A 13,510-nucleotide genomic window follows, 5' to 3' on the forward strand; every position below is an offset into this window, starting at 1 on the left:
CCCCCTCCCAGATAAACAAGAATGGCTTGAGCTGTTTGTTGTGGGGATGGTATAACACACAAACTGTTGGAAATGCACTTGAGGGAGGGGTGGACGGGGTGGAGTAGGGGCAGAAGCAGACAAGAAAAAAAAAGGGGGGGGGGGGGCGGGGGCTAATAAAGCTTATGCCACATTTGCAAGCATGATCATTCTAAATAATAGCCTCCCTTGTACTTTGGGCTGAGGTTTGGTGTGGAGGGTGGTCATGGGACTGCCCAGTGTGATAGCAATGCACTAATCTTCTCTGCATGGTCCATTCGCATGTGTTCACACCATTGTTTCCACATTCTAAACAGGGACTGTAATGTTACCCAAGGGAATTGTATATTTGGGGCGTAGAAACCCTCCATTAATTTCTACTCTCATTTAAAGTCAGGGTACCCTTGCAGGTTTGCTGTCTGCAGTCAGCTGGGGAGCATATATGGATGACAATTTGGCTTGTAATTGCACACAGCTGTAAACGCAGGGACTCCACATGGAGACAGGATGCCTACAACAAAATGCGCGTGAGCCTGGGAAAACAAAAATCAAGGCTTTCCTCACCACTATCGTTTTTCCCCCTCTCAAACCAATCGGTGCTGTAATTTATTACCCGGTGAACACGTGGGAATAGTATTTCAGCGCCACAAGATAAACAAGTACTCGATTTCACGCATATCTCGCGATAGGGGACGCTCCCTCTGTGCTCGCCTATTGTGAGAGTTTTCCAATTCTCGCGTGAATTCGGAAGTTTCCCACGCCTGTTGTTGTGGCGTCTGCCCTTTTCGCTCACTCTCTCTCTTTCAGTGAGTGTGTGTGTGCGCGTGTGTGTGAGAGAGAGAGTGTGTATGTGTTGCTGTTACCCGCCGCCTCCCCTTTTTTTCTCTCCGTCTTACTCACCCACCCCCTTTTCTCTCCGACTCCCTCGTCCCTACACCTCCAGTCCTGCTCCTGTTGTCTCGGCGGATTGTTGGGCTGTGGGAGAGAAGGGGATATCGCGAGTATTGGAGTTTTGGTGAGAGTTTGTGGAAGATGGCGCCTGTTGTGACAGGGTGAGTCTGAGATTCGGGGCGGTGGGGAGCGGAGTTGATAAGAATATAACTTATTGCCATGAAATAGCTCACTTTTAACCCACGCGTTGTATCATCGAGCACACTGCACGTCCTCTGGCCGATGGTTTAGTAGCCAGAAGGCGTTTCTTTGTGTCAGTGTCTTTGCGTGCGAGTGTTTTTCCCCCTCTTTGACCAGTTACTTGCTTGAGCTGACTGTTGCTGCAGTGTTTTGTGAGCTAGCCCCTCTGCTAAGCGATACTTCACCCCCGGTGGTCCTTTTCTCCCAGACAACGGCGAACTGTTAGCTGCCAGGCTAAACAGCTAGACATGTTTGCGGGAGTAATTTGACGTCGATATCGCCGTTTCGTTTGAACCCTACCGACTGGGCTCACGCTGAGAGCTCTCGTTTTAATTCCTCGCCCTGTATTTGTTTTCGAAACGTGCTCAACATCCAGCTAGCCGGGGCAGCACGCTTACGAATCGGGACTCACGACTTAATGCGGCTAGCTGTCCGATAGTGGACGCTAGCTAGCGGTGTCTGACTGAAACACGTTGCGGTTTTGTGGCCAAACTGTCCGTTTAGCATCGTTTTTAAAACACTGTTGGCGCCGTGGTTTTCGCTTAATACGGCGTGTTAGCCGTCAATATTGAAGCTACCCCCCACACATGCATATACACACACAGTGTATAGCATGTACTTTTATGACTTCAGCTCTCTCCAAGAAGTGTAGCACTGTTGTATTTACTACATAAACTGCGACGTGGCTCTTATGAAAACCTAGTTCTCAAATGTGGAGTGCATCTAAGGACAAAATGCACAGCTCACGGCCATGTGTTTTTTAACCCCATCATCGCTGAAGAAAAATGTCCATTTTTCTCCAGTTAACCCGAGTGATCCGTCTCGTTTGTCTTATTTATCATATCTGTGTGACAGCTGCGACTTTTTGCTAATCTACACCGACATCCCTAAATATTAGACGCCCATCTTCGTAAAGTCATAAAGCATTGTGTGTAACAGTCAAATCTAATGTTTTGTATTTCCACCTTGAAATTTGTGACTGGGTATAGTTGGCGAGGATTGAATAATTGCAGCATCTCCATACTTTTAATAGGAAATGTGACTTGCTTAACATTTTCAAACATCCATTGATCTGAATGTCGCTGCTTGTTTTGTCATCACTCATCAGTACTGTGTGACCGTGTTAATTCAATGTAAATGGGCTGTAGACCAGGTGGTGCTGTGTATAACTGAGCCGATTGGCTTTTCTACTCTGGTCAGGCTTTAGAATAAATCCTGATTAAAATTATTTGGCTTCACATTAGCTAGACACAACCTTTTTTTGTGGGTCTGGTTGGCTGCTGCACTGTGCAGGCAGTAATCCCCACAGACTAGGCACAGTGGGTGACAGACATGGTGCAGGGCTTGCTGGAGGTGTGTGTGTGGTGGTGGTGGTGGTGGTGGGGGGGTGCTGCTGCTGCTGTGTATGTTCATTTGGGGTTTTCCAGCAGAAGTGAACTGATTTTAGTTGGGGCGGGGGCAGAGGGAGGGAGCACGCAAGAGGGCAGGCGGGTCAGGTCTGGGTGGCTGGCCACCTGTCCAGATGATAGCTCCAGATTCGTGTGTGTGTTTTTCTGCTAGTGGGAGGGGAGGGAGTCAGTGTGTGCGAGAAGGATGGGGTGGGTGCGTGAGAGGTTCAACAGAAAATTAAAGTGCCATAAGGCCTTTTTTTTTTTTTTTTTTTTTTTTTTTTTTCTTCTTTTTCCAGCTAGTGGCAGACCTTGTTCATTGTAACGGTCAGAGGGGCACCAATGAGCCTAAACACACCCTGTTGCCCTAGTATATGGTTTGTGTGGTTCTGGTTTTAAACTGGGAGGGGCTCTGTAACCACACAGTTGTTAATAGTATCACAGCTCCTCTGCTGTGTTGTACAAAGGCTGCAGACAAAGATTTGTTTGACTTTGCTATCGTAGTCTCTAAAGGTGGATGCTGAGTTGTTAGGGGGCGGGCCAAATGTATGTGCCAGAAAACAAGCATCTGTGTCGGGCTTTCAGTGCATGTCTCTATAGCTCTGGTTATTATCAGATACATTAGAAAACACATGATAAATTATTCACAATTTATCTATCAGATCTCAGGCAGGCTTGAAAAATGTCCGAGAACAGTTTGTAATTTCCTCTTAGACAAAGATGAGGAGCTGCGGTCAGCTTGAATTCGTGTTATTTACAGCCTATTCGATTCCTGATAATAAAGAGGTCCATTGATGAAGTTCCCTGCAACATGTCCTTTTCCTTAGTTCCCCTTGATCTGCTTTCTAAGCTAAACATGCAGCATTAAAACATGAATAGTTTGTGGAGCACCTTGATCGGGTTTTCTTTATATGTTAATTCACGTTAACTGCACATTAACTAGGTTATACATTGATTTGCTAAGCTAATGGTTGTTTTCATTGTTGACTAATTTGTTGATTAAATCAATCAATACATCAGTTCATCATTTTGTCTGTGAACATGGTTTTTCCTGTGCATGTAAAAAAAAAAACAAATTGGCACCCTTCAAGGTTTTTTTTTTTTTTTTTTTTTTTTTTTTTTTTTTTTTTGGCCTTCCACCAAAGAAAAATCGTGGGCTTTTTTTGTTTGTTTGTTTGTGAGGTTTAATTTGCTGAAGGTTTTTATTTATGGTCAGAATTGCCACAAAAATGCGCAGACTTCTACACTCACAGAAAACACAGACCATCAGCCTTGACTGTATATGCTGACTTGTGTCATGAGTGCCCCCAAAGCCCATTTTGAGCTAACAAAAAAATGTATGATGTAAATTTCTAACTAAATATGTAAAATGAGGCCAAACGAAAATGCATACATGCGGATTCTGTTTCGTTTTTGGTTGTTTTTTTTTTTGGGGGGGGGGGACACAATTAACAGTGCACACAATCTTCTCCCCTGATTTAACACACTCATATGTTGCAACCACAACACAAATTAGCTACCCCCCCCAAAAAAAACAACTCTCGAGCCTTCCTTTTTTATGTATTATTATGTATTAGAAGACAAAAAGAAACACAACCATGACCATATATGGCGTTGCTTTCGTAATCCCCCCTGCCAGAGAAACTGATTGTGATGGCTGAAAGAGCAGCACTGTTCACCTGGGATGATAAAAGCATGAATCACTTATTTCAACACTGCTCTGCCTTTGCTGTGTGCCCCAGGGGGACGAGATTCCATTTAGCTCACCCCCCCACACTCCTCGTCTGTCCCCCTGCCAAAAAAAAAAAAAAGAAAAAAAAAAAAGAGAGAGGAGTCTTTCAGGCCAAAAGCCAAGTGTCTCTGTGCTGGTGTAATGATAGTACTGAGCCTGTCTTTGAGGCGCAAACTTGTGTTCTTGTATTTGTTTGGATGAGCGTGTGCTTTGAGCTCCGGGTCTGTGTTCATCCAGTTTAATGTGCACGTTTGAAGGGTGTACCTAGACATTAAAGTTGATCTGTGTGTGTGCATGTGCATCCACTCCCCAGAGTCCTCTCCTCTTCCCTGCTTCCTTTCATAAAAGGACAGATTCAGAGAGAGCAGCAGATGTCGAAGCGCTGACCTTTATGGTGGCAAAGGCTCAGGCTAGAGTTAAAAGACATGCCGAATCACCCCCCTCCCTCCCTGCTCCACACTTCTACCCCACACTCATGCACACACCCCTCAAGGCAGCAGCAGCCCCATGTCCACCTGCGTGTGCACACACACACTCAAAGGCAGAGCGCTCCTAGATAGGTTAACACTGGAGAGGATACTGGAGAGAGCTACCTGATCTGTAAGCCACCTCAGGATCCTACAGCCTCCGCAGCTGCCTCCTATCCACCCAGAGCTGTGAAAATCTTCAAAGTGTGTGGCATTTGGGGGTTACGAGCCAGGGGAGGGGGGCGTGAAGCTGCACAGAAGTCACAAGCAAAAGCACCAAAGCAAATGTGCCACAGCCAGACATCTTTAGGGGAGGATTTATTTCTTGTGCACAGTAGCCTATTGTTTTGGAAGTTCATACATATCCATTACTTCACATGATTGAAATATTCCCCGAAGCCTATAGTTTCTTTGAGAGTTCAGATTTGGCTTGTTTGTTTCGAAGGACCGCGGGTTGCTTAAAAGCCCCACACGCCCTGCTTGACTCAGTGTCTTCATTCTCTTGTTTCCCTATTCAGGCTGTTTGTGTGCGTCTGTCTCGGGGGAGCAACCACAGGAGACACCCAGGGGGATAGAAATGCACATTTTTTCGTAATTTGGCCTGGATCGCTGCCAAGTCAGCCGTCTTCGTTCTTGGTCCTCAGCCACGAGCATAAGTGTGCGCAAACTAGACATACCAGCATAACACCCCCTCCACTTCTGCTTATTCTAAGTGGCTGTATGTGTTTTAATGACCTTTTTTAACATGGGTGCATGGCTGGAAGGGAAAAAAAAGCCTGATAACAGAGTTGGATGCTTCATGCAAAACCACAGCACGAGGGGGATTTATTTACTTGTAGAAGGCGTACATTAGTCTGAGCTTTTTTTTCTTTCTTTCTTTTTTTTTTTTAAATCTCTGGCATTTCCCAAAAATCTCGCTGCTGTTTGGTTCAGCAAGGATGAAACAGATCGTTCTGATGTAAGTTTTGAAAACATCCCTGCCCTCATATTTGATAGAGGCCCAGCTCTTATTGGTAGTGTTGTTGTTGTTCTTGGCCTCTGCTTCATGTCTTAGCTAAAGCTGGCAAGAGAACCAAAAAGCTAAGACAAGGCGAACACGACAAGCGGCGGTACATACTCCTCTGCCGATTCTGGTTTTGGAGCGCTTCTTTCTCACTTCCAGGAGAGTTTCCTCAGACCCGGAGTTTGCCTTTCCCTGCCCCTTGTTCCTTTGCTGTTTGTTGTGATTACAGCCATGCCAAGGGAATGGTGGTTTCTACTGTGTCAGCACTTTTTGCCCCCGCCGTCCGTCCACATTCAGGATGTTTCATTCAGAAAACACGAGCTGATTCCCCCTGTCTGACTCCTGTTTGCGTTCTCTCTGGTTCAGTGAGCAAACCATTGCCCACTTCCTAAGCAGGAGCAGCTGAACTCGTGAGGAAAAAATATTAGACTGAAGGCTGTAACGATTGTGTATTTGCTTCTCTCTGCCCTTTTGTTTTTCTTCCATAAAAGGATATAAAAGCAACAGGGCAGTCGTGATATGCTGCTCTAGATTTCAGGACAATTACTAGAGAGATTTATTTTCTTTATTCTGTTGACTCAGGTAATTGGCCTTTGACTATCATATGTAGTTTGTGGGGCTCAGAAGCATTGTTGTTAGAGCTTTCTGTTCTCAGATGACCGCACTCGGCTGCTTCATCCATTCAGAGGAAGGGTAGAAATATACACAGGATCTCCCGTGTTGGGAAAGCCCCCAGTGAAGCCGCCTCCCACAGCTGTAAGCAACTGCCACTATTTCTGTATTAGATAAGAAGGGAGTGGCAAGCAGCAAATCAGCCTGTAGTAAACCTTCTACAAACAAATGTTGGTTTATTCTTGGGTTTATGATGCAAGGTCCGCTGATAGCCACACAGCGGTATCTGACTCGTGCCTGTGCTGGATACAAACACTGCTTTTTGGCTTTGATTGATGCTCGCAAGTCTGTTTTTGAACAAGCAATTTAACAGACCAACATCGGTTTATGTTCAGGGATGCATCTGTTTTTGTTTTTGTACTGTCAGTGATGAAGTTTGTGTGTACCATGAGCTAATCATGCTCTTTGTGCTTATTTTTTGCAAGTCATTTCATTGCACGACTTGCAACACGTGTTTGTTATAGGTTTGTCCGACCGTTGGATGAGATTATTAAATGTTGTTGTCCAACCTGGCAGCAGAATGTAGGTTGGCTCATATAAACACTTGACTGGAGTAATGTGTAACAGGCTGCCAGTGAACACTGTAAATTTGATTGTATGAATTGAATATTGATTTTAAACAAAATTATGACATTTGCATGTGAAAAAGAATAAGTGTGTGTGTGTGTGTGTGTGTGTGTGTGTGGGGGGGGGGGGGGATAAGCAGCACTACACTACCGGTGGCTCTGTGTCCTCGATAGCGGCACAGAATTTTAACCCAGATTTCCACTTGAAAGGTTAATACACCCAACGATGCTGGTGCCTTAGCAGGGCTTCATTAGCTCTGTGGTGTAGGCGGAGGTGCGGGTCTCGCTGTGCAAGACTTCTGACATGCCACTCCCAATGTTTGAGCGAGAGAGAGAGGTGTACGATTGAGACTGCTGTAATTGGTGAACATAAGCAACTGAAACAAATTATGTAAAGCCATAACATCTGTGTCGTTTGCTTTCTTGCTTGTTTTTTGTTTTGTTTTGTTTTTATTTTGTCGTTCTTGGTTCTTTTGCGTGTGTGAATAGGTTACAGTAAGCTGACTGCATGCATGAGCTAGGTTAGTGATTGTAGTTTGTCTGAAAAGACAATTCTCTGATGCTTGGATATGATGTGGGTGTAATGGGTTTGATTTGGTGTGGAAAGGGTCTGCAACATTGCTATAATAGTCTATAGCCTCGTCCTCAGCTTGGCTCTGTTTCAGTTTGTTTTCCATTACATTTGAGTACCACCTTGATGTGGGTCAAGTCGTTATAGCAAGGCAGCCTGAAAGTCTGTGACGTCATTTGTACACGACACAAACGCAACACATCAGCAGAGGACATGGAGGTGATGGTATACCTGCTACTTGGTCTATAGCTTTTTGTCAGACTGTTTACAAAAAAAAAAAGGGTGGCTAAAAGAAGAGAGCCAGTGATGGGATGTGTAGCCATGTCCCTCATTGCTGGGTTTGAGTTGTGTGAAGGAGTCGAAGTCACTCCCTACCACCTAATGGGAAGGCCTAAAAAACGAGTGGTCGAATAGGTGCTAGTGGGAATAAAACCATATGCAGCTAAGGGAGCTACTTGGATGGCTCAGTTGCTAGCAGTGCTACGAAATATTGGCTACACTGTTTGCACATTGTACGATCCAAACTCACACATGCTTTGGACTTGGTGGCTGGAAGGTTTTAGGCTGGCTGATATCCAATCTGATAGCGATGGGAATTTGTGCTCTCACATGCACATGTATCTGATAAGTCCTAGAAAAGTTCAGGGCTTTGACGCACATGATGAATGTGTTACATTCGACAGATAAATTTGATGTGTGTGTGGAGTGAGATGTATTTTGAAAGCGACATGTAAAAATAAGGTTGGATCACTGAAGCTTGTGATCGTTTTGATATCGCTTAAAGACACTCATTATTTATTTATGAACGAAGTTTAACCTCATCTGTTAGACTGTGCTCCACTGTGACTGTTTTCGGGTGTGTTTTTTTTTTTTTTTTTTACTCTTTCTCTAACATGCAAGTTTAGAGAAGGTTATATTTTCTCCAATTTTAATAAATTAGTATATCGATCTCCAGGAGCATCCCTAGTACGTTTTTGTGTTTTTTCAACCAGACTATTTCTGCAAACCGGCCTTTGGAGAAACAACCAGGGAAGTGATGGCAGGCCTGGAGAGATGAGCAGTCTGCACCCCCCCTCTCTGCAAAGGAGAGAGCGAGGGAGCAAACAGTGCAAGTAATCAAGTGTCAGGAAAATAACAGAGACTGGGGATCTGGGATTCCAGGAAAGACAAACTGTTATCTCCAAATGTTGTTTGCATTGTCCGATTGTTTGACTGAGGCTGCTGGAGAGTTTTACTGAAGAATCTGCCTGGTGGCATTCCTGTGGCTGTTGACGTCAGGAGGTTTTGGCCTTTGCTTGGAATCACAATGAAGTAATGGACATGTGTATCGTATTCTGGATCGGTCTATTGATTGTGGTTTAGGAAACAATGCTTTTTTTGGTCTGGTTCATGTTGTGGACGATCATCTTGCACTTGTGGCTGTAGTTTCAAGTCCTCCACCGTTGCCATCATAATGGAAGCACTGCTGAAGAAAGTATGTGAGGTTTCCCATGAGCTCATGGAAGGAAGCTAACTTGTTTATATATTTTTTCTTTTAAAATCTACGGATTTATTTAAAAAGTCACCAGCAAAGTTTCCCCAACTTATCACTACTGGATTCTTTGGAATTGAGCCTCAATGAGCCCAACTTGAACACCAGCTGCTCTTAAATAAACCAGACTCTGCTTCATTATGAACCACTCTCTATCAGCAACTAATGAATTCCACACTGTTAATATTTTTTTTAAATCAGAAAGTCGTAAAAGTAAATAATTTTTGTCCAGTGTGTGTTTGTGTGTGCGGCTGGCTTAGATTCTTGTGTCACATGCTTTTAATGACAGCGCTGCCTATTTTGGGAAGATGTTATGTTTTGAAGAGGAACAAGTAGCAGGAACAACGTCCCCTTTCCCCAACACGACAGCAGCAGCGAAACCAGACTGCAGACTGGAGCTGACAAAGTCATTGCTGTACTGCTAACGTACACACAAGCACACTGAGGTTTCTTCGTTTTGTTCAGTTTGCAGCGGATCATCTCACAGCCTGTGAGCTAAAGGTCATGTCTCGCTCTCCCTCGGTCTCTGGTTCTGCCAGGAATTCTATTTTTTCCTCTTGTTGCAGCGCAGTAAAGTCCTTTGGGTGGTTTTTGAGGCAAGGGCAGGGCAAGAAGACAGTGGTTAGTTTGCCTGAGCTGATAAATGCCCATAAACTGAGCTTAATTTTGGACCGTCCCAATTTAAAAGGCAGACATGTACGCTGAAGAGATACAGTCCAGTTTTTGATCACAGATTACTCATTCAAATCAGCTTACAACGAAAAAACCAAATAGCTTAAGGTGTTGACTGGACGAAAAAAGACATTTATAGAAAACGTGTAGTTTTGTAGGAAGCTAACAATCTTTACAACAACAACAACTAATTCATCCAATGAGAATGATTCAGCAGGTTTGATTTGTAATTCATCTTTTGCCTTCAGTGATGCTAACTGGTCATTTTGTGGCAGTGTTTGAGCGTCATGTTAAATGTTTGCATTACATGCAGTTTGTGTGTGCAGTTTAACACCGCGGTGTTCCTACACAAAGCCTCGCTCTAGTGCAAGCCAAGCTTGAGATGTTTTTGCAAATGTTTTAGTAACAAGGCCACTCGACCTGTTTTATGGCGAGGCGACAGGGAAAGGGTGCACGCTCAGAGGAAAAAAAAAAAAACAAGTAGCATTCGAGTCGGCTTCACGCTTCAGGGTGAAATGCAAAAATATTAAGTTTGTTCTGTGCGATCGGTGTCTGGTTAAGATGAATGATATTGAAATTCAGTATGTAGGTAACAGGCTGCTGTAGTTGTGAAATGGGACACCTGTGACGGCAAGCATCTGCAGAAATCTCCTCTCTAGTTGATGAATGTGCCCTGGGCTTTGTGGAATAAAATAAATAATGCATCCAAAATGGAAACATTTGTGATGTTTTCAGGAATTTTTGAAAGATTCAAGAGGTATTCTGAAATATTTTGAAGCATATATTGTCTTGGTTACCTAATTGTTTTGTGTACGTAAAGGTTGATTGTGCCTCCTCCCAGTCTTTGGTGTGTTAGGTGAATGTGTAAACCACTATACCAGGGATGGCAAACTCATTTTAGATCGCGATGCACATACCTCCCACTTTGATCTTATTGGGGTCTTTATCAATTGGATAAGCTTTAAAACTTATGAGAATACAGTTAAAAGTTCAAAATCTATGCACTTATTTCTGAAGATGTCTAGAAGGTGGCTTATCTTATCTTTAACGCCGCTGCACTACACTACAGAAAGAAACACCCAGGTGTATCCTGGTGTAGTAGTTAACACATTTGGCTAATGGCTGAGGTTATTAGCCATCATGTCTTACCTTTAACCTCCTAAGACCTAAACTCTTCCATGGCATGCATTTTTAATTTCTCTTTGATATTTGGGCATATTGGTACCCGATGAATTTATTTTTTTTTACCTGATTTTTGTTTCTAAGACAAATAAGAGCCACATGAGGATATTTGTCTAAAATTTCAATAGAACAGTAGCAGTATAATGTCCTCGTAAGTGGATATCAAGCCCTTGTAGAGCAAAATTTAGTATTTTGGTCTAAACGACCCAAAATGTGATGTCCACATATGTGGACACCAGGTCCTAGGAGATTAAAATTAAAAGAGCTGAACTTTTAACCTTGAGTATAAGCCGGTTTGTTTGTTCCGTCCAGCACGTTCAAGCACAAGTGCAAGTACATGCTTTTTAAAAAAAACAAAAGGAGCCGAGTCTCTGACAGTTCACACATATAAACTGCATCAAGTTTCGTTCTCACAGCAGCCAGTGTGGTTAACGTCCTTGACCAGATCAGCTACCTGCACATACATTAGTACTGCTGCAGCTGATCTCCACTCCTCACTATACCTCCTCCCTGGGTTCCCATTCGTTCCAGCAGTGAGTCATCAGCTCAGCAGAGGGGGAGAAGGGAGCGGGAAAGGGTGGTTCATTCAGGGTTCAAGTGTCCCTTGCCTCGTCCCCTCTCTTCTCATTCCTGACAGTCTCCCCGAAGCACATGACCTGTTTCAACCCCAAACCCCAGCCGCTCTTTGTGGTTTCTCTAGGCTGTAGTCACACTTGTCACTTCTGTGGATTTTTTTCTTCTTCTTTTTTTGCTATCAGTGTCTAATTCTGTAAGATCATTTTCCTCTACATCTTTGCGTTTGGCCTATTTTATTTATTTTTGTTGTTTTTTTTCCTTTCTGATGTGGCTGTGCACATGTATATGTGCTATTTCTATTCTCCACCATTTGTTTAAACCTAAAAACTTGTGTGGTTTAAGTGTGACATGATTGGGTGCTTGCGTTGGCATAAGCTTTCCCTTCTATTTTTCTTGTGTTTTGAGAAACTGTTTTAATAACAGCCACACAGACCTGGACAGTGGGGGGAAAAAATCATGTCGAAATGATCGCACTCTTATTAGGATCGTGCAAGAACAAAGTGTTCATGTAATCCAAAGATGTTATCTGCTCTTTTGTTTTGCTGCACACTGACAGCAACATTTTTACTGAGCTGCAGGTGAAGATGCACAGTTAAGTGTTGAATTTCATTTACACATTGGCCTGACATCCTTTTACGCTCTGTTCGACATCTTTGCAGTGCTTCACAGCTTTTGACTTTAGTGTTTCCTGCCCAGTCGTTCTTCCTGAATAGAGATCACTGATGACTTTTGGCCTTAAAATGTGCATCAGTTCTCTTTACCTTTACCAGCTACACTCTTGTTCCTACTCCACACCTGCCCTGTACTCACACTGATCTTAACAAGCAACCTTCAGTTTGCCTCAGTGTCTCAGCTCCTGTCTCGCTCTTTCACATGCTGTTGAAAAGTGTTCCTGCAGAGCTCGGTGAGCTTCATAATTTTAAGATTTTGTCTTAATTGGGCCATTTTTTATTTATTTTTTGGTTTGGAAACAGTGGGACAGTGCTCTGTCACATGCCTCATAGATTTAATTGTTTAGTGCAAGGATTTTCATTAAGGCAGTCATCATTGAGGGTAGGACTAGAGATCAGTGCTTATTTGGCAATTTTAAAGAGCACACTAATTGCTTAAAATGCCAAAATCTGGCCCTGCTTCTTCGAGCAAGTCTTGAAACTGAACACAGCACTTACACTAGCCAAGTTAGCTGCAGGTTCGGATTGGTGCTAGCACAGTATGCATTTCCTAGCTTGTTTTTTAAGAACTGTTAACTAAGTATTAACAAACTGTATTTCTCTACCCTGCTGCTGTTCATTTAAATTTACTTGAAAGGCAGATGGTTTGGTTAAGAAGCAAAAAATAAGTCCAATAAAAGACCAATAAAATCAATCAATATCTGTTTTTACCTCAAGTTCAAGACTGTAAATTCACTGGTTCTTATGTAGTGCTTTTCACTCAGACACACTTTATACCACTTGTCTCAGTCACCCATTCATACAAGACCTCCATGCCTAAGTGTTTTCTATCCATCCTTCACAACTTGGGCTTCAGTATATTTCCCAAGGCGTGAGGACGGGAACAAACCTCCTGATTAGTTGATGCCCTGCTCTACTACCTGAACTATTGCTGTTCATTTATGTTTCCTTATAGGCATCACTGTTGTGCATGAAGGTGGTTTCCCATGATTCAGTGCTCATACTCTGGTATAGCTTATATGACTTTGTCATCATGCTGGAAGTGGAATTTTTCTCCCACCCCCTGCAACAGCGTAGCAGGAACTGCACATACACTGAACTGTTTGTCTGTACAATGGATGGATAGGGCTGTGTTGATAGAGTAACAGCTGCTGGGTGGTTGAACAACCTTTCATGCAAAAAATCCTGCTATTTCCTTAATGCAATCTGACCTAGGATATTTAACCTTCTGCTCTGTAGCACTGAGTTTCCTGTTGACTTTTTAAACCAAGGCAAATGAATTACTTGTTAGATCCACTGTGACTGGGCAGAAGTGTCCTCGGTTTAGGAC

General features: G+C 43.3%; 1 protein-coding gene across 1 annotated transcript in view; it reads left to right on the top strand.

Moving 5' to 3' along the window:
* Positions 1–836: 836 nt before the first annotated feature.
* rbpjb (recombination signal binding protein for immunoglobulin kappa J region b) overlaps positions 837–13,510 on the top strand; it is a 52,471-nt gene continuing 39,797 nt past the window's right edge. Inside the window, exon 1 of the mRNA XM_086281127.1 lies at positions 837–1,070. Within this exon, the coding sequence (XP_086137253.1) occupies positions 1,051–1,070 (20 nt within the window). The 5' untranslated portion in view covers positions 837–1,050. The remainder of the gene's footprint in view (positions 1,071–13,510) is intronic.

Source organism: Aulonocara sp. 'chitande type north' Nkhata Bay, linkage group LG3 (genome assembly GCF_057382095.1).
Source record: "Aulonocara sp. 'chitande type north' Nkhata Bay isolate Kocher_YH1m ecotype deep benthic linkage group LG3, A_spYH_male_GT1.1, whole genome shotgun sequence".
Taxonomy (NCBI): domain Eukaryota; kingdom Metazoa; phylum Chordata; class Actinopteri; order Cichliformes; family Cichlidae; genus Aulonocara; species Aulonocara sp. 'chitande type north' Nkhata Bay.